The sequence below is a fragment of the Vipera berus genome (genome assembly GCF_964194415.1).
Source record: "Vipera berus genome assembly, chromosome: 3".
In the NCBI taxonomy this organism is placed as follows: Eukaryota; Metazoa; Chordata; class Lepidosauria; order Squamata; family Viperidae; genus Vipera; species Vipera berus.
Genome location: NC_138204.1, coordinates 75,887,547 through 75,908,919, shown reverse-complemented (window position 1 = coordinate 75,908,919; position 21,373 = coordinate 75,887,547). Strand labels below are relative to the sequence as shown.

Sequence of the window (21,373 nt, the reverse complement as noted above, 5' to 3'; positions counted from 1 at the left end):
TAAAAAGTAGTGAGAATGAAAAGAGTTCCCATCATTTTCATCCGTAGTCCTACCAGCCTTCCCAAACAATCCAAATCAGTTTTTATTTGGCCATTTTGCTGCCAAGGTTTGTGACGTGAGTTTAGGCTATTTTCAGTTGTTTGGAATACGTTTTGAAGAACAGAAAATGGAAAAATTAAGATGTTTCAACTCATAAAATTCCCCAGCTGGCATGAAAATCCTGGGAGTTGAAGTCCACATATCTTCAAGTTGAGAGACATTGGTTTGTAGTCTACAGCTAGTCAGGGAAATCTTCCCCTGGCTCAAGGGAAGTTGTCCACTGTGTTGTATTAAGAGCTTTAAGACTTTGTGTAATTGCCAGCCGTTTTTCCAGTCAACATAAAAGTAACGCAGCAATGTAAGTGAAGGCAAGCATTCACAATTTTTATCTAGGGATTAAGCATTAGAACTGCAATTTCTGTTTATCTGTTGCTTGCCCTTTGGGAGTTGCATCATTTTTTTTGTCAAAGCACTGTTTAAATACAGTGCTATTTTCCAATAATATCAGTCTTTCATTTTGTGGGGTTTTCAAACTTCTAGTAAGGCTCATTGAATTTTTTTTATTTTCTGATTTATTGCATTGAATTGAACTGAAATAATTTTGTACATTTGTAAATCTTATCTCCTGTTCCAAAGCTAACATTTAAGTGAGATTTTATGTATATGTCTTTGGTTACAACAAAGAAATAGTTTGCCATTGCTTTCTTTTGATTTTGTTTTAAATGTCTCCAAATTTTAGTTGAGTCTTGCTTAGCTTTTTCAACATCAAGTAAGGTAGAGTAGTGCCATCTAAAGCTTACTTTGGCAGGATATATACTAAAGTCGCCCTGCAAATATTTTGTGCTATTTAAATAATAATAATAAATTGAGTAGTGCCTGTTTGTTTCTCCAAACCCAGCTGCTTTTCCATTGACATTACTTTTGAGACTTCTTCTCACTCTATCCCTCCATGTCTATTAGAATATACTTGCAGCGTCTCAAAAGTATTGCAAATGAGATCATCTTTTTGATATGTGCACGACGTAGAATGATATAAATATTGCGGTATAAAACTGAGATACTGGATTGGCTGTGGCAATTCAGATTGCAGATGAAAATTGCTTGTAAACACAGACTATGGTTGTTGCCATCTTTTGTGCAGAATTGTGGTTAAGACCAGTTGGCCCTGAAGCTGAAGACATTTTATTTATTTTTATTTATTCACTGGATTTATGTATGCCACCCATCGCATCCGGAGGCAAATCTTGGAAGCTTACGAACATTAAAACCAGAAACATTAAAAAGATAAGATACAATAATTATGCTAAAAAATTATTACAAAGACCGTTTGCAGAGGTGGGAGTCTTCTGTTAATTTATTAACCACTTCTAGAATGATACCCCTCCATTGCGGTCCCAGGCCCACTGCAGAACCAGGACTTCAGGCCCTTATGGAAGGTCAGAAAGGGTGCAATTCTCACCTCAGGATATGTTACAAAGGGCAGCGGCCACGGTAGAGAGGTCTCTTCTCCTGGATCCTTCCCACTAGAATTCCCTGACTGATTGAGCCTGTACCATGCCTTCTCTTCTGGCACAGGGTGGATTGATTCCCATTGGGGTGAGAGGGTATAATTACATGTACATGAATTATAACGAATGAGTAAAACAATGTCAGCTGCCTTCCCAAAATTCATGTAGAAATTAATGTTAATTAGCCCTGGACAGTTCAAATAATATTTTGTAATGCTTTCTTGCTCTTTTAGTTCCAACTGCGTCTTCCTCTAAAAAGAAGAAAAATAAAAAATACCGAAGTGTTATATCAGATATATTTGATGGTTCTATTTTAAGTTCTGTACAGTGTCTCACATGTGATCGGGTAAGTTTTACAGTGCTTATGCAAAACTTCTCACTTTCTATGTGGAATTGTTTTTTAATATATATATATATATATATTAACAGTTCTTTGATTATTCAAGTTAGATTATCCAAACATTCTGACTAGTCCCTTTCCTGTTCATAGTTCCTTATTTTTTATCCTGTGCACTATTTATATTTTAATAGTTGTCAATATTTATGTACGTATTAATATTTATCCATACTTTACAGTGAACCTGTAACTTACATTTATGCATACTTTTATAGTGAACTTAAATAAGTGGTATATGTGCAGATAAGCATTGCTATGTTTTGTTTTATGAGAAGTTTAAAAGAAGGAAATGTAATTATGGAATTTGATTAAGTATATTGACAAATAAGCCTTTATGTTTGTTTTCCATAGGTTTCAGTTACCCTGGAAACTTTCCAGGATTTGTCTTTACCTATTCCAGGTAAGGAAGATCTCGCTAAGCTGCATTCTGCAAATCATCAGTCTTCTCTTGTCAAGGCAGGATCTTGTGGTGAAGCATATGCTCCTCAAGGTTGGATTGCGTTTTTTGTGGAATATTTCAAAAGGTTAGTTGTTTTCTTTCTATTACTCCAATAATTCTTCTGCACTAATGTTTCTGCTATAACAGCAGAACAATTGCTGTTTTTCTGTCGATGATATTTCAGGTTTGTTGTCTCATGTGTTCCTAGCTGGTTTTGGGGTCCAACAGTAACCTTACAAGATTGTCTTGCTGCCTTTTTTGCCAGAGATGAATTGAAAGGTAAGAGATTCATATTTTATCAAACATCAAATTTATCTACTGTGTATGATGTATTGTTTTGAATCAGATTCACATTTAACAGAACAGAAAGCACATTAGAGTTTTCCCCACAGTGTTATTGTTGAAGTTGAATTGAGAAATATTTTCAAGGACAAACATTCAGAAAACATAATTGCAAAAGAATAACTTTAAAACCATAGTCTGGATTTTCAATTAAGAACAATTTTCCAATTCATAATGATAAGTATTTTATAAAATGCTAGGATCAATTTATTGTATTGCAACAGGTTTAGTGTGGGTTGAAGGGGGAAAAGATGTTTTTTTATAGTTTTAGAATAATGGTTGTCCTTCCCTCTTTACAATGTCTGCAGGTGACAATATGTACAGTTGTGAAAAATGTAAAAAGTAAGTGATCTACATTTAAAATAAATATATATTTGTTCTTAATAAGTCAGAATTCAGTAAAATCTTAACATGTACACTAAAAAAAACACTTTAGATTCTGAGTTAAAATTCAGAGCCACAACCATATATTCTCCATTTGAAGCAGTTTGGCCTAGTGTTTAGCAGCTGGGCTAGAAAGCAGGAGACTGAATTCAAGTGCTGCTTTTTGGCCATGAAAGCCAGATGGGTGACCTTAGGCCTGTCACACTCTCAGCGCAACCCATCTCACAGGGTTGTTGTGGGGAAAACGGGAGGGGGAAGGTGTGTTGGATATTTATTTATTTATTAAATTTTTATACCGCCCTTCTCCCGAAGGACTCAGGGCGGTGTACAGGGTAATAAATATCGAAATATAAATACAAAAGTTAAAAAAGATTAAATAATTATGCCCAATATAATACAATAATTAAAACTATGTTAAAACCAAATCCAAACCCCAAACCCATCAGACCAGGCCGGATTGTTCAAATAGATAGGTTTTTAGATCGCGTCGGAAGGAGCGAAGGTCGGGGGCCATCCGGAGCTCAACCGGCAAGCGGTTCCATAGGTCTGGCGCGCCCACAGAGAACGCCCTCCCCCTGGGGGCCACCAATCGACATTCTCTGATCGGAGGCACCCTGAGGAGGGCCACTCTGTGGGAGCGCACTGGACGGAGGGAGGTTGGCGCCGGCAGCAGGTGCTGCCGTAGGTAATCCAGACCCATACCATGTAGGGCTTTATAGGTCATTACCAGCACCTTGAATCTCACCCGGAGGGCAACTGGCAGCCAATGCAGCTTGCGGAGCAGAGGTGTAACATGGGAGTATCGGGAGACCCCCAACACCACTCGCGCGGCTGCATTCTGCACCAGTTGAAGCCTCCGAGTGGTCCTCAAAGGCAGCCCCATGTAGAGAGCGTTGCAGTAGTCCAAACGAGAGATCACGAGCGCATGAGTGACTGTACGCAAGGCATCCCGGTCTAGATAGGGCCGCAACTGGCGCACCAGGCAAACCTAGGCGAAGGCCCCCCTAGTCACAGCTCCTATATGATCTTCTAAGGAGAGCTGTGAATCTAGGAGGACCCCCAAGTTGCGAGCCCGATCTATGGGGGGTAATAACTCACCCCCCATAGTAAGGGATGGAATAATCTGCGTTTCCCGAGACGCCAGCACGCACAGCCACTCAGTCTTGTCAGGTTTGAGCTGAAGCCTGTTCCTCCCCATCCAGACCCGGACCGCCTCCAGGCAACGGGACATCATGTCGAGGGCATCACTGGGGTGGTTTGGGGTTGAAATAAAAAGCTGGGTATCATCAGCATACTGATGATAACCAACTCCAAAACCACGAATGATCTCACCCAGAGGCTTCATATAGATGTTGAACAGGAGAGGCGAGAGGACCGATCCCTGAGGAACTCCACAAACGAGAGGCCTCAAGGTCGACCTCTGCCCCCCTGCCAACACCGACTGCGAACGCCCCAGAAGGTAGGAGGAGAACCACTGAAAAACTGTGCCTCCCACTCCCAACTCCCTGAGATGCCGCAGCAAGATACCATGGTCGATGGTATCAAAAGCCGCTGAGAGGTCTAACAGGACTAGGACAGAGGAACAACCCCTGTCCCGAGCCCGCCAGGGATCATTCACCAGCACGACCAATGCCGTCTCCGTGCTGTACCCGGGCCTGAAACCCGATTGGTATGGGTCCAGATAATCAGCTTCCTCCAGGAACAAAGGGAGCTGATGCGCCACCACGCTCTCGACAACCTTCGTGAGAAAGCGAAGGTTGGAGACCGGACGAAAGTTATTTAATACAGCTGGGTCCAGGACAGGCTTCTTGAGGAGGGGTCTCACCACCGCCTCCTTCAAGGCGGTGGGAAAACTACCCTCACTCAAAGAAGCAGTTATCACTGCCTGGAGCCAGCCTCGTGTCCCATCCCGGGCTGCATAAACCAGCCAGGAGGGGCACGGGTCCAATAAAAACGTGGTGGAGCTCAGCTTCCCCATGATCCTGTCCACATCTTCAGGAGTCACAGGATCTAACTCCTCCCATATAATATCGACAAGACTGCCCTCGTCCTCGTCGTCAGACTGCCCAGTCGGAGTCCAAACCGGTCCGAATCCGAGCGATTTTGTCTGACATGTTGACTAAACTCCTCGGCACGACCCTGCAAGGGCTCCTCCCTCACCTCCTGATTAAGGGGGGAGCGGGTCACCCTAAACAGGGCAGCCGGGCGATTATCTGCGGACGCGATGAGGGCGGCAAAGTGATTAGACCTTGCCATCCTCATCGCTGCGAGATAAGATCTCGTGAAAGACCTTAGTCGCAACCGGTCGGATTCAGATCGGCTGGATCTCCAACAGCTCTCTAGGCCCCGTCTCTGACGCTTCATCTCCCGGAGCTCCATGGAAAACCATGGAGCCCATTGGGATCTGCATCGGGTCAAGGGCCGCATGGGTACAACTCGGTCGAGTGCCTCCGTGGTCGCCTTTTCCCAGGCTTCCACTAGGGCAGGGGTCGGCAACCTAAAAAAGAAAAAGAGCCACTGGGAACCGGTTCCATCACAAATTAAAAAAAGAGGGAGCCGCGTGCGTGTGTCCATGCACGCGCATGCGCAAAAAGGTTTTTTGCGCATGCGCGGACGCACGCGGCTGCCATTTTTTTAAAAATGAGATGGAACCGGTTCCCGGTTGCCCGACGGCGACGGCCCGTCTGCAAAGCTGCCGCTTTCGGCAGCTTTGCAGACGGGCCGTGGCAGCTTCCTCAAAGAGCGGCGCCCCTTCCCATTCCGAGAGGTGCGCGCGCACCTCTCCGAACGACCGGAGGTGCGCGCGCACCTCTCCGAACGACCGGAGGTGCGCGTGTACCTCCGCGCGAATGGGCAGCGGTGCCGCTCTTTGAGGAAGCTGCCGCGGCCCGTCTGCTAAGCTGCCGCTTTCGGCAGCTTCGCAGACGGGCCGTGGCAGCTTCCTCAAAAAGAGAGGCGCCCCTGCCCATTCCGAGAGGTGCGCGCGCACCTCTCCGAACGACCGGAGTTGCGCGCGCACCTCCCCAAACCTTTGGGGAGGTGCGCGCGTACCTCCGTGCGAAGGGGCAGCGGCGCCGCTCTTTGAGGAAGCTGCCGAAAGCGGCAGCTTCCTCAAAGAGCGGCACCGCTGCCCGTTCGCGCGGAGGTACGCGCGCACCTCCCCAAAGGTTTGGGGAGGTGCGCGCGCAACTCCGGTCGTTCGGAGAGGTGCGCGCGCACCTCTCGGAATGGGCAGGGGCGCCGCTCTTTGAGGAAGCTGCCGCGGCCCGTCTGCTAAGCTGCCGCTTTCGGCAGCTTCACAGACGGGCCACGGCAGCTTCCTGAAAGAGCGGCACCGCTGCCCATTTGCGCGGAGGTGCGCGCGCACCTCCCCCCATTCGGGGAGGTGCGCGTGCACCTCTCCAAACAGGCGGTGCCACTCTCCATTTGGAGAGGTGCGCGCGCACCACTGCCCGTTGGAAGAGGTGCGCGCGCACCGGGCGGCTGGGAGCCGCAAGAGACAGCTCAAAGAGCCGCATGCGGCTCCGGAGCCGCAGGTTGCCGACCTGTGCACTAGGGCATCGGCCGAGCTGTGAGCAAAGGAGGCAGGTGGGGACCCAAGCGCCGCCTGGAACCGCTCAGGGTCCATTAAGCGGCTAGGGCGGAACCATCTCATTGGTTCAACAACCCCATGACGGGGAGTGGCAAAACGGAAGACCAACCGCAGGAGGTGATGATCGGTCCATGACAGGGGCATAACAATTGGGGAACCCCCACCCAGATCATCTAACCACCGTCCAGATAGAAAAACCAAATCGAGCGTGTGACCCCCCCATGAGTTGGACCCTGAATAACTTGCGTCAGGTCCATGGCCGTCATGGAAGCCATGAACTCCCGAGCTAGCTCAGATGATCCCCCCAGGGATGGTAGATTAAAGTCACCCAAAACCATAAGTTTGGGGAACTCAATCACCAACCCTGAGAGGATGTCGAGAAGCTCAGGCAGGGCTGCTACTGCGCGACTAGGCGAAAGGTACACCAGCAGCAAGCCCAACTGAGCTCTAGGGCCACATCTCAGGAGGAGGGACTCACACCCGACTATTTGGACAACGGTGGCCTCCCGCGGACATAAGGTCTCCCTCACGACTACTGCCACTCCTCCGCCCCTACCCTGAGCCCGAGGCTGGTGCAGCACCCAGAAACCCGATGGACAAAGATCAACCAGAGGGACACCGCCCTCTGGGCCCAACCAGGTCTCCGTAATGCAAGCCAGGTCCGCATGCTCCTCCTTGATCAAATCACGTATAAGAGGAGCCTTGTTAGCTACGGACCTGGCATTGAAATACACGAGCCTGAGCTCAGGTGGCTGCTCATCCTTGCTCCCGGAACCATGGGCCGAAACCAGAGGGTCGGAGCGCATCACCGCTTGGAGACAGCAGGGACGCACTCCTGGATATTGATACGGCCCTCTGTTCGCACGCCTGCTGCCATTCCCTACCGCCGTGGGAATAGACAAACCCACACCCCGCTCCGGGGCCCCGGAGGCATCCAACCCAAGCCTCGTCACGGCGCGATCAATCCCAGGCCTGGTCTGAGAAACGGTTGGTGGAACCCCCCCAGTTTCCAACCAAACCTTTTGAGAACCCTCCCCCCTCCCTAACCCCACAAAAAATTGAGCTAAAAAGAGCACCAGGGGCCTCTTATTAAATTTATGACAGAGGCTCCTGTCCTTGCCCAACCATCTCTCAGGGTCCCAATAATTGGGCCCGTCATCAAGAGGAGTTGAAATAAAGGCGGGTCACGCCCAGGAAGGGGGAGCACCCCTGAGCGCAAATAAGTCCGTGCTTGAATAAGACAAATAAACCATTTTGCGGGTATGTCCAGCCAGGCAGTCCCATAGCCACTCATGTTTGCCACATCCAGTTATTTGTAAAGGCAGGAAATAAATAGTTGGAAAAAAAGGCATTTCATTGTCTTAATATAGGTTATAGTTGGTCGCACAGTCAGCCAGATGCTTAGATTGGATTTGGTATTTTTGTCCACCTATTAAGCCCTGGGATAGGCAGATGTTATTTAATAATATTAAAGATATCATTGTAGGATGTAAGCTGTTCCAAGTAAAGCTGCCTTTTGCAATTGAGTGGTGTCAAAGTGGTGCTCCTGATGTTTTGGAATTATACCCAATTATTCTTATTATTAAGTTTAGTATTTTACCAAGGTATATGTTGGAGTTTTTTATATAGTAAGCTATCATGTTTATTTTATATATTGTTGTGAAAGCTGTGGAGAAAAGTGTAGATTTCTAATTCCATTCCATTTTCTCTAGTCAGCATTTCTAAAATAGTAAAAGATGTATATTAGAAATTTTTTAACTTTGTGGTCAATATTTTTTACAATGTTATTAAATGTGAACTTTACCTCAGGTTAAGAAATGGAGTAAAATTCTGCAAAGTTCAACACTTCCCTGAGGTAATGTCCTTTGCTTTGTTTTACTGGATAAAAATGTTCTTTTCCCTTCCTTTTTTATAATAAACAGTATGAACATAACAACAAATTACTTCATGTAACATGATTTGTATTCAGTTCTATTTCTTCATTTTCCAGGATGATTCTTTTAACACTTTAAAAGATAACAATCAAAATAAATCAATTTCTTCTGTATGTTGTTATGGTCTCTACCCAGAATTATATTTTCTGTCAGACTATGTAGCTGCTTCAATAAAAAGTTGTTTTTTTCAGCCACAATTTTAGTGGTTAGCAAGATTCATGAAAGAGTGTAGTATTTTACATTTATAGCTCAGGTGATGCTATGGCTAAGATTTCCTAGGTGTTTTTCTCATAACCTTAGGGTGGACTGGAAAGATGATTCATTGGTAACGGGAAGGCTGCAGCTGACTGTTATTTACAAAACAGTCACCTGAAGCTCTATCAGTCTTGAGGACCAACTGTTACATTCTATACAACAGTTTTTAGATAGCTAGGAATAGTGCATTTTAAGCTGTTCACTGTATTCATGTTTAAATTTAGTGTCATTCATTTGGATATTTGAGCTTGGCCTGCACTGAAAAGTGCTGTGTTTGAGGTGACTGAGAATAATCCTAAAATTCTATTATTGATTTTAACATGTGTATCATCATGTATTAAACATAGAAAAATGTACATTTTTGTGCTTACCTAAAAATATAAGAAAACACTTCTTGCTTCTGATGTAATTATTAATGTGCTTAAGAGACGTTCCAATGCTGAGAATTAAAGACTAGTCAAATTTGTTTCCTGGCTATTGCATTCATGTAATTTTCTTGGAAATCTGGTTAGCCATTGCCAGGCTGTCCCCCATTCTAATACTAATTAGGGCTGACCCTGCTTAGCTTCTAAGATCAGAAAAGGTCAGCTGAATTATTGCCAAGCTCTTGAGAATTACCTAATAACTAAAATAATTCAGGATAAAATACTACTGATAGCTCGGAGTGCAAAGAATTGTATTAGAATCATTTAGGATCAGTGTGATACTTTTTGGACAAATTCCACAATTTGAAAGTTTTCTAGAAGATTGGAATTATTTTGTGGTTTTTTAAAACATATCTTTTCCTCAGGAAATATAAACATCAATATTGTTTTGTAAATGATTACTTGAATTTCCCACATCCATACACATTAACAAAATATGCAGTACATACATAAGTTTCATGTCATGTCAGCGTAGTTTAGCTTTAGCAATGTTTGTGTAGAAAAGTGCCAAGCATAATAATAATTGTTGTTGCCATGTTGTTCGCAACATTTTTCAGATCACAAGTTGCATTAGTGCTGGGTAACATGTCAGGGATCCCAACCAAATCAATAATCTTAAAAACAAATACTAATAAAGAATATCTGCCAAGGAATTTGAGGCACAAATATAGATGATTGATAGCTGTATCGTATAATAGCCATGTTGTAATTTTGAGATTATAAAGCACTTTCAAATAGAGCAGTAAAAACAACCCCACTGCTAAATACTGGGAGCAAAGGAGGAAAATTGGAGGTTGCAGAAAGGACTTAGACATTCGGTTTCATTACCCCCTTCCCTAAAGAAACCACAGTGTGCTACAGAATAATGAGATTAAATAAAGGGTTCTGTGGTAATTTCATTTTCTATGAGAAAATAAAAGTCATTAGCCGTTTAATAAGGAATATCTTGCTTAACTATTAAAATAAAAGATAAACATCAAATAGGTCTGTCAATTGTTTTTCACAGATTTTATGTATTCATCTCAAAAGATTCAGACATGATCTTATGTTTTCCACAAAAATTGGAACTCATGTATCCTTTCCTTTGGAAGGACTTGATCTTCAACCTTTTCTTACTAAAGATAGTCCTGCTCAAATAGCAGTATATGACCTTTTGTCTGTCATCTGCCACCATGGAACTGCAATCAGTGAGTATAAATAATCGGTATTTTTGTAGGCTATGCCTATGATATGTTACATTTTATGCAACTGATGTAAAAAAATTATTACATTAATCTGTACCAATCTGCTTTTCCTGCAATTTTAAAACAAAAAATTCTCTTAATTTGTTCTTTAATTTAGATGGGCATTATATAGCTTATTGTCGAAATAATTTAAATAATCGATGGTATGAGTTTGATGATCAAAGTGTCACAGAAGTAACAGAATCAACTGTCCAAAATGCAGAAGCTTATGTTCTCTTCTACAGGTGAGAAAGCAAGTGTAAAGTTGCACAACAATGGTTAGATGCAGAGGTTGTCATTGTCAGCGAAAGCATCATTTGAGTAGAATTTTGCTTAGTTGATGCTCTCACAGGAAGAAAAAGAAGGGAGACAGTACTACAAATCTGCTTTAATATGTTTTTTCTGGTTCTTAAAAGTTCAGCTTAACTCAAATATTTGGAATATATCAAGATTTGAAGTACCTTTGCTTTTTTACATTGAAAATTAACACATAGTATGCAATATTGACTTTAGCTGTCTTAAAGTTAATATTTTTAGTCATACAAAGTAATGCAGATCTCAAAATGATTCTTGGTTTATTTCAACTCAAGCTTGGATGAGGTCCTTTTCACCATCAACATGTAGAGATTACTTGTTAACAGTACTCATTTCAAAACAGCATACATATTAACTAATGTTAATATTGTGTCTTTTCAAAAGAAAAAGTAACGAAGAAGCTAAAAAAGAGAGAGAGAAAGTGTCAAGCCTTAATGTTATGGAACCAAGCCTCCTTCAATTTTATATTTCACGTTTATGGCTGAATAAATTTAGAACTTTTGCTGAACCAGGACCTATTTCAAATAATGATTTTCTCTGCACACATGGAGGTGAGACTGCAATCATATAAAACTATTCTCCTATGAAGATAACTTTTCATCTTATTATCTGGAACAATAAATCCTACTGCTTTCTGTAGTTTGAGGTTTTGACCATTATTTTTTTCATCCTGTGTATTTTTGTCCTTACATCTTTTAATTGGAATTTTTATTCTGTTAAATGAGAATATCATTCTATAGTCAGTTAATTTATTTTTTTGATTATCCAGAAGATGACAGCTTGAATTTTTCTTATTTTCTTCAAATGTAAAGCTAACTGTATCACTATTAGAATGACAGACACAAACTTTGGATAACTTACTAGTTGAAAGTAGTTTAATTCTGTAGTAAGATAAATTAGGTTGCATCTATCTGTGGGGTAGAAACTCAGAATTATAAATTTGACTGCATAGTAATATGGGATGGGAAAAGATGCATTTTGCTTTTGGATAATTCTTACATTAAGAATTTACTTTAATCTGTTTAAAAACAAAATTATCCCAAACTTCAGAAAGATCAATTTAAATTAGAAATTCAAGATTATCAGTCAGCTTGATTTAGTCCCTTAGTAAAACTTGTCATTTCTCTTGAAGGTAGATTCCACAATGTGATATGCAATACTAACCAAACTTAGAAATTTCATTAATAATTTTAGTCAGTTATACAAAGCAAACTGCAAGGATGCCTACATTCAGAATCACTAGATTTATTGTCAGGGTAAAAGTAGAATTAGCTTTTTATTGATTGATGGAAATAAGGCTTTGATTTTCAGTCACAAATTTGGTGTTCTCTATTTTTAACACATCAGTGGGTTAGGACGCTGAGCTTGTCGATCAGAAGGTCGGCAGTTTGGCGGGTCGAATCCCGAGTGCCGCATAACAGAGTGAGCGCCTGTTACTCGTCCCAGCTTCTTCCAACCTAGGAGTTCGAAAGCACGTAAAAATGCAAGTAGAAAAATAGGGACCACTACGGTGGGAAGGTAACAGTGTTCCGTGCGCCTTTGGTGTCTAGTCATGCTGGCCACATGACCACGGAGATGTCCTCGGACAAGCACTGGCTCTTCGGCTTTTAAACAGAGATGAGCACCGCCCCCTAGAGTCGGAAACGACTAGCACGCATGTGCGGGGGAACCTTTACCTTTACCTTTATAACATCACACCAATATAATATTTCTTTTCTGTCTAATCAATCTGGTTGCCTCATGTTATAGCCTGTTACAGTCCTTATTTAGATTTGTTTCTCCCATAAAGTTCAAAGTATTCTTTCTGGTTAAGATTTTCTCAACAGTTAATTACATTTAAAGATTTAAATCTATTTTTCCCATATAAACCATCTCAACACTTTTACATTTCTTAAAGAATAGGTAAAAAGAATAAACAAAAGGAAAAGAGAGCAAGAGTAAAGAAACATAAATAGTAAAATACTACTTAAAATATATATTCCTCCTAAGCTAATATATATTCATTCCCAAAAATTTCTTATTCAACTATAATTTAAAATATATTTAATCTTTAATATTCCTTTTAATGTGTCTGGTCATCTAATCCTTTAGCTTATTCAAAACTTTTTTCTTTTTTATACATTATAATTTCCTTAAATTCAAACACATTTAATTATCTAAAACATTTCCTTCATCTAAGCCATTTCAACAGTATTATATTACTTATAAAGGGATGCGGTGGCTCAGTGGGTTAGGACGCTGAGCTTGTCGATCGGAAGATCGGCAGTTTGGCGGGTCGAATCCCGAGTGCCGCATAACAGAGTGAGCTGAGCGCCTGTTACTCGTCCCAGCTTCTGCCAACCTAGCAGTTCAAAAGCACGTAAAAATGCAAGTAGAAAAATAGGGACCATTACGGTGGGAAGGTAACAGCGTTCCGTGCGCCTTTGGCGTCTAGTCATGCCGGCCACATTGACCACAGAGACGTCCTCTGACAAGTGCTGGCTCTTCGGCTTTGAAACGGAGATGAGCACCGGCCCCTAGAGTTGGAAACGACTAGCACGTATGTGCGGGGGAACCTTTACCTTTTTTATATTACTTATATCAAGAAATAAAATAAAAAAGGGGAAAAAAGCATACAGTAATATTTAAGAAATCCATCCCTCTTATAATGACATATGTATTCAGAATCATTTCTGTTTCTTTAACCATATTCAAACAAATGTTTCTTTTTTATATATTCTCTCTGGTAGATCTCATCATCTATTTTCTTAATTTTCACTTTAATGTTTTTCCTTTGACCGGTATCTTTCTTGATCAATGTGTTTTGCTGAATCAAAAAGTTTTTCCATATATTCATGACTGTTGCTGTAGGTATAAGAAGTAAATTGAATAAAGTATCTTTATGTGAGGCTTTTGCCCTTCCATGTTTCTTGAAAATCTTTTTCTCCTTCTTTGCTTCTCTTATCACTTCCTTTCTCTCTGATGTGAAGATGTTAGTTTTTCCCAGGTTTTGGCAAGTTCTCTATGGAAATCATAACTGTCATAATCTTCAACCACCACTAGGTGTCATCATCTATTTAGTTTTCAACATGAAGAATGGTCTTTAAAATGAGAGTCTTAACCATTCAACAATTTTAAACTTGTCCAAAGTTAAATTTTAGGTTTCAAGTTTATAAATTTATTTCATTACCATACATTTTGATCCTCCATGGAAATTTTAATTCGCTGCTTCAGTTAGTATAAGGGTGGGGCGGAAGTCCCCCTCCTTCACTTTCAGAGGTATTTTGCTTCTTGGGGATCTTTTCCAGAAAATTAAGTATAGAAGAAAAAAGGGAAAATCAGATTCCTCACCCAGTTTCAAACACGCTGTTTACTGTTACGCTGGTTAGTTCTTTTGGACTTCAGTTGCAAGTAGCTTGGGCTGATTGGTGAAATACAGCCTTTCTCCTGTCAGGTTAGAAGGCTTTCCCCAAGACGAACGGAACGACTGCTGTCCTTCCAGAGTCGCCGGGGCACCCTTCTTTCTTCACTGCTTCTCCGGGGCGGCTTGGACCCATTAGGGTCTCCAGGCAGGACAAAAATTAGCTGCGGGGGTGCGGCGGTCTGCAAGCCTGCGACCAATCGCTACCGCACAGGACCGGAAGTCCCAATATTCATCTTTAGAAAGACAAGGTAGCTAATATATTAGCTTTAATATAAAACAGTGGGAGGTTGTTTCACTCAGATGTTTTATGCTTTTGCTGCTGCTGAAAAACTGCATTACTTGAAGGTTTCTACTCCCTCTAACTCAATCATATTTAATTTTTTAAAACTATTTTTCCATAGGAGTTCCTCCACACAAAGCTTCTTTTATAGAAGATCTGGTTGTAATGCTTCCTCAGAATATATGGGATAATTTGTACAGCAGGTAAACTTTTAATTGTGAAACAGATTACATCTGATGTCTGAACATTATCAAAGAGATGGTAATTGTAAAATCTGCATATAGTGTAGTACAGAACATTATACTGAATCCTGTGTTGGACTGGCACTTTCTAAGCCAGAAAAGCATCTATAAACAAAGGCAGATATACTGTTTTCATTTATTCTCTTGCATGCCTGCTCCTCTACTGCCCCACAGATAGTGTGTGGATTGGCATGAGACAAGGATGATTCAGGACTAAGGAAACAAAAAAAACAATTAATTTCATTTTGTTTCTAAATACAAAGGCATCTGATAGCTCAAACAGGAATCTGAATAGAATGATCTGATTAGGTATTATAGTTGCATTAGTTTAATGTTGCTATTTTCAATAGAAGAACATCTCTGTCCCCAGTAAGTATTTAGATTTACTTCATTGTAGTTTAATTTAAGCTTTGATCTATCATTGAATGGCTACATTTTCTTTAAAATGCATCACTTAATTGCATTTGGAGATTTTCTTTTTTTAAAAAAATAATAAATTAGCAAAGTAGGTCAAAAATTACTATAAAATCATTTATTATGTTTCAAACTTTTTTGGTCAAAATATGTATAACAAATCGAAGATTCTGCAGCCACAAAGAAACACTACAATGAAAAATGTATTAGAAAATAGAATAAAAACAAGCAATATTGTTTTGTATATGATCTGGACAAAAGTGAACAGTAGAACCACCCTTATTTCTAAGTTAGGTGTAAAAAAGGATGTTCACATTTTGATAGAACTAGTTTGGGAATAATAGATATACCGTGCACACCTAATTCAGAGATGTGTAACTAAAATTAAAAAAATATGAACAAAAAAGTTTCCTAATTATAATGTTTGATTCTATAAAACCTAAAGGATATGGGGATTTATTTAATAATTTATTATCACAGGTATGGTGGAGGACCAGCAGTTAATCATTTGTATGTATGTTATACCTGTCAAATGGAAACAGAAAAAATAGAAAAAAGACGGAAGACAGAACTGGAAATGTTTATTCGGGTAAATATGTTCTTTCTATTTTGTTAAATTATATTTGTTTGAGTTACAAATATTTAAATTAATAGCTTTTATCTTGATACATTGTGAGCCACATATAGAACATTTTTATTAATTTCACACATTTTTTGTCCCCAAACAGTTTGAGTGCTTCTTCAAAACAATGTAGTGAGATGTGGACTTGAAAAGGGAAAATAAAATACATATTCTACCCCGTTCTTTTCACTAATAGGACCCATCGAAGGACAAAGTTCCACTGCAAATAGAAAGTGAACATCCAAACCAAGCTTAATATTTTGAAATTACTCAAAATGATTCATAATTATTCTTGATAATAAAAATGTTTCATATTTTCTTAGCATCCCATTTTGGCATGTCATAATAGAATTTCAGAACTGGGAAAAAATCGTAGAATATTTGATTTACAATCTGAAGAACAGCTTCTAACTGAAAAGAAAATAGTTATTATAGGAAGAAGTATTACACAAGATGTGTAAACAATATGAAAATTTCAAGAGCTGAGGATTTTTTAAAGATGTATACATAATATCCATTTGTCTTCAATAATACGTTTTCTATAATGAATATTATTAGAGCTTATACAATGATGCTTAAAAATTTGTGAACCCTTTTCAATTTTCAGTATTTCTCTTTATCTAATTTTAGGACTTGGGTGGAGAACAGATTTTAGGTCATATTTATGCAGAAATTTAAAGAGTTCATGAACTTTTAAGCAACATTGTATACCCTAAGTTTTAATGGTAACTAGACAATCCTTAACCATTGAGTCATTGTTTCAGAGATTATTTCCTTCTTTAAAATTCAGCAGATATTCATAGAAGTATCTGCCTTGAAAGTAGCCCATGTAGAATTGTATAGCACAGCCAAACATCAGGAGTTGACCACAGGAGATGTATTATATCATAAAATGTTTTATGATCATTTTTATGTCATAAAATGTTTTTCAAAATTGGTTAAACTTCAGTTCCAGATTTTGGACACATCCCTTAGGTTAGGCCATTTGAGATACCTTGATTCAAAAACCGTTGCTCTATGATGCACTGTTTCGCCCAGTTAAAGATTACACATAGGGTTTTTGTAGTGTAATTGGCAACCCTTGATTAATTGGGTCGTCCTTCCAGAAATATTTCCTTACTAGGTTCCTCATTGCTTTCAACAGTGACAGAGCTCCTAATGTACTGCCTTCATTGGAAAAGTTGAGATATCTTCAGAGATTTATCTGCCTAAAAAATAGCCCGCATTGAAATGTTTTATGACATTTTGTATTATGCCATAAACTGTTTTATGATTGTTGCATCATAAAATATTTCATAAAATTTTGCGAAATTTCTATTCCATGGATGTTGTAGCCTCTGGATTTTGGATGCCTTCTGTAAGTTAGCTCATTTGAGGTGCCTTGGTTCAAAATTTGTTGCCTTATGATGCACCGTTTCACTCAGTTGAAGGTTACAGGAATGATGAGGTTTAGAAGTATATAGATACATTAGCAGACACTATGTAGAGATGTGGTTTTGTTTTATTCATCTCAATAACTTTTTCTAAATCACAATAGGAACATTGATCCAACACTTTTTAAGCATTTAATTTTGAATATGCATTTACTATTTGTAATTTTGGAGTTTTGAGGACAGTAACAGTGAATCTGAGGCAGCTATGTTAGGGTTGTTCACATCTGCTTTTAGAATTTTCTTTCTGTCTCTCAGTTGAATAGAGCATTCCAAGAGGAGGAGTCTCCATCTATATTCTATTGCATCAGTATGCAATGGTTCAGAGAATGGGAAGCATTTGTTAAGGGCAAGGACAACGGTGAGTACTTTTGTAATTCAAAGAGACTACAATCACATGCTGTATAAAGATCAGAGTTTTAATTAGGTAGTAAATACTACAGTAAAATCACAGGACAGTGCAATGAATTCTGCACGTTAAATAAAACAGAAAATGGACCTAATAATACGAGTCCATGGCAACTATGCATATAGATACATAGTTCAGTTTGGATCTGTAGTTTAGGGATTCTTCATAAAGGGTTTAGTAGGTGAATTTCATTCAGTTACAAACAACATTTTTTGAACTTGTATACAGCTGTTTCAAATTATACACCCGATTGAAATGTGTATTTTGCTACATTTTATTATGCAGAGTTTTTAAATAATTTATAAAATAATGAGAGAGATTTTCTTTGAGGCTTTTGTTTCTTTAAATAGTATTATTATCTTACATTGTAACATACTTTTTATTTCATTAGATCCTCCAGGTCCTATTGACAATACCAAAGTTGGTGTCAGTAAATGTGGTTTGCTTGTTCTGAAACAAGGTATGAATACACAGATAGTTCTCTGCATGCAAATTTACCAGTGGTCATGTTCATTTATGATCATTTTGTGTATGATCTGTACATTTTTCCTATGGGATTAACCATTCCATAAACAAATAATCCCCTTCTATTCTTAAAAGTACAGAATATAGAGGAAGGGGGAGTTCAAACGATAAAAAAACAAGAGGGAGTCAACTTATTTTCCAAAGCACCAGAAGGCAAGGCAAGAAACAATGGATAGAAACTAATCAAGGAAAAAGCAACCTGGAATTAAGGAGAAATTTCCTAACAGTGAGAACAATTAACCAATGGAACAGCTTGCCTTCAGAAGTAGAGGGTACTTCATCACTGGAGGCTTTTAAGAAAAGACTGGACAGCTGCTTGTCTGAAATGGTATAGGGTCTTCTGCTTGAGCAGGGAGTTGCACTAGAACAGAGGTCTCCAACCTTTTTGATTTGGTGGCCCATAAAGGGAGGCAGGCACTGCTAAGTGCACGCTTGCAAATGGGCTGTGTGCACGTGCAAAAATGACCCCCGCGCATGTACCCATAAATGGGCCATGTGTGAACGCATGCGCACACACAAACGGCCACACACAAGCACATGTGCAAACAGCTGCGCAGGCAGGAGTGCTGCAAATGGGGCAGCGCTAGCACTGTTGGTACGCTATGGGTGGCGCTACTGCCATTGGGACGTTCTGGGGTGGGGCACCTCTAGTGCCGGTGGGATGCTCAGGGAGGTGCTAGCACCAATGGACGCTCAGGGACGGTGCTAGCGCTGGCAGGATGCTATGGGTGGCACTAGTGCTGGTGAGGCACTCGGGGGCGGGATGGTGTTAGCACCGGCGGGATGCTCGCGGCGGCACTGGCGCGAGTGTGGGAGAGGTGAGTGTAAGCGCCATCCCTTCACACAGCCTGGTGGCCATTTTGGGGGGCCCTGCACTAGAAGACCTCCAAGATCCCTTCCGGTTCTATTCTGATTGATTGATTGAATTCATTGGCTCTCCAGTTAGCCTCATACAGATTCACTATAACCCACCATCTTCACATAATGTAAAGAAAAGAAGAAATTACTTACATTATTCTCTAGCCTTCAGCTAAAATTAAAATTTCTTTAAATACTGCTGTGTCAACAGGTTAGGTTGTAATCTAGTTGCTTAACTACTAAATAGCAGTACTTGAAATCTGTATTTGACACTTGTCATTGCTCTTAAAAAGGAACTCTGAATTTGTCTCTAAAAGTCTATATGCAGTTCAACATGACCTGTAGAGAAATGGCTTTATCATCTGTCGCTATAATGCTTTTCTGAACATACTTTTTTTTTGTTTAAAAATATGGACATTTCTACCTTTATGGTGCAAAAATTAAAATTTGAAAACCTGTGAACAGGTATTTTAATACGTAAAATTGGTCAGAGAATTATCTCATTTTAAGAGTCGCTATAGGTTCCCTTTATATAATGACTCACAAACACAAAACAACATCAAACGGCAGTTAATAGGTTGAGCTGCATCAGTTGTATCACAGCAAACAGTTACAGACTGTTCCAGATAATACTAAACTTGAGCTTTTTATATTATGTATTTATAAATACTGAAGTGCTTCTCAGATTTAATCTTTTAAAATATCAGGTGAACTTCATGGAAATATGTGTGTTTTTTAGGAGCTGATTCTGGACAGATTTCCGAAGAAACATGGAATTTTCTACAGTCAATCTATGGAGGAGGCCCAGAAATCATACTGCGACCACCTGTTGCTCAAAGTGAATCTGAATCATTACAGACGGAAGATAAAGTAGAATTAGAAACACGTAGACTGTAGCCATCAAATCAAGGAATGAATTCTTATAAGATACCTTTTGGTTAACAACTTAACATTCCCAAAATTTTTCAAGTTACTGTTTTTATCTTTTTTCCCCCTGTGAAATGACAGAATGGCAGGCATTTTATCTATGGAATGTGAATTGAAACACATATTGGTCAGTGACCATAATCAAGAACTGAACTGAGATTGAAACCTCTAATATACAAATTATAAATATTAGAACTTTTCAAAGAGACTTTGGAATTGTGATCTTATTCTACATCATTGTGTGTATATATATATATATAAAATTTGTGCATTATAAATGTAATTGATCTTTTCACTAGAACTATAAATTACCAGGCCCTCTCCAAGTTTTATCAAGACAGGTTGTCAAGGTTATTGAACATCATTTGATGGAAAGGTGGCATTAGTTAGCAATTAAGAAAATAAAAATAATAAATGTTGTATGAGAACTCAGGAATAGTAATGTTTTCTTTGTGTGTATCAGAAATGTAAACAATTCAGATGAATCACTGTTTCAGTCAGCAAATATAAATAATCTATGTACTGTTTAAATTCTCTAATGTTTTTGCCGTATATAAATTATCCTCAATAACATATGTAACTGAACAGATCTATAATCCCTAGGAAAAATTGATTTAAAGAGCATGAAATGGGTACATTAATTGCTCATGCAATTTAGGACGTTTATAGTCTTTTTTAATTCAATGCATTAATAGTTCCATGTGGAGAAAATTTATAGTAATGCAGTGCTCATTGGCATGATATATGTCAGATGTTGAATGCATTAACAAGATTGCAAAACATTCTAGATCATTCATATTGAAATGTTGAATGTCATCCAAATGATTTTTTCTTCCTGAATATTGCCATGGTATCGACAATATTATGAAATGCTAGTTTAATAAAAGTCATTTCTAAAATTGTATAAAGTGTTTGAACTTCAAATAAAGATATGTCTTGCACATTCATCCCACTGAACTTGGAGAGAAAATGGAAGACGAGATTCATTTTGACGGGAAAAACCTTTGAAATCTATACCCTTGTATAGAAATTGTTCATAAAGTAAAATTAGGAAAAGAAAAACTTGCCTTCATTTACAAATAATTGTAGGAAAAATAGAATGAAACAAAGTTTACCAAATCTAATATTAATTATTTTTCAATTTAAACTATTAACTTGTACTATTAGGAGCTGAGATGCATAGTGGGTACAAGTATTGTAAGGTTGGCTCTAGTCTTATTATGTTACAGCAATACTATTCATCCTGATATTAGGAACTAATGTTACATGTTTGAATTTAAACTTTATTTCAAAAGTTACAAAAGGTAAGAAAAAAATCTGTTTTTTCATCCCTGTCCTTCCATTCCATAGATTCCATAGACGTTTTAAACATAGATAAATACAATCACTTTGTGAATGGAAAGATTAAAA

General features: G+C 39.3%; 1 protein-coding gene across 4 annotated transcripts in view; it reads left to right on the top strand.

Moving 5' to 3' along the window:
- The window catches only part of USP33 (ubiquitin specific peptidase 33), a 38,199-nt gene extending 17,804 nt beyond the window's left edge, over window positions 1-20,395 (top strand). For 2 of the 4 annotated variants that reach the window (XM_081323970.1, XM_081323972.1), the window contains 13 exons: window positions 1,781-1,893; window positions 2,296-2,468; window positions 2,568-2,662; window positions 3,034-3,067; window positions 8,511-8,556; window positions 10,322-10,502; window positions 10,657-10,783; window positions 11,238-11,404; window positions 14,658-14,739; window positions 15,673-15,781; window positions 17,503-17,605; window positions 18,045-18,113; window positions 19,776-20,395. In XM_081323970.1, coding sequence (XP_081180096.1) covers window positions 1,781-1,893; window positions 2,296-2,468; window positions 2,568-2,662; window positions 3,034-3,067; window positions 8,511-8,556; window positions 10,322-10,502; window positions 10,657-10,783; window positions 11,238-11,404; window positions 14,658-14,739; window positions 15,673-15,781; window positions 17,503-17,605; window positions 18,045-18,113; window positions 19,776-19,933 — 1,457 coding nt within the window. In that variant the 3' untranslated portion in view covers window positions 19,934-20,395. Of the gene's footprint in view, window positions 1-1,780; window positions 1,894-2,295; window positions 2,469-2,567; window positions 2,663-3,033; window positions 3,068-8,510; window positions 8,557-10,321; window positions 10,503-10,656; window positions 10,784-11,237; window positions 11,405-12,200; window positions 12,658-14,657; window positions 14,740-15,672; window positions 15,782-17,502; window positions 17,606-18,044; window positions 18,114-19,775 lie in introns of those variants that run through there. The other 2 variants (XM_081323971.1, XM_081323973.1) reach the window with 2 other exon arrangements.
- Window positions 20,396-21,373: the final 978 nt, after the last annotated feature.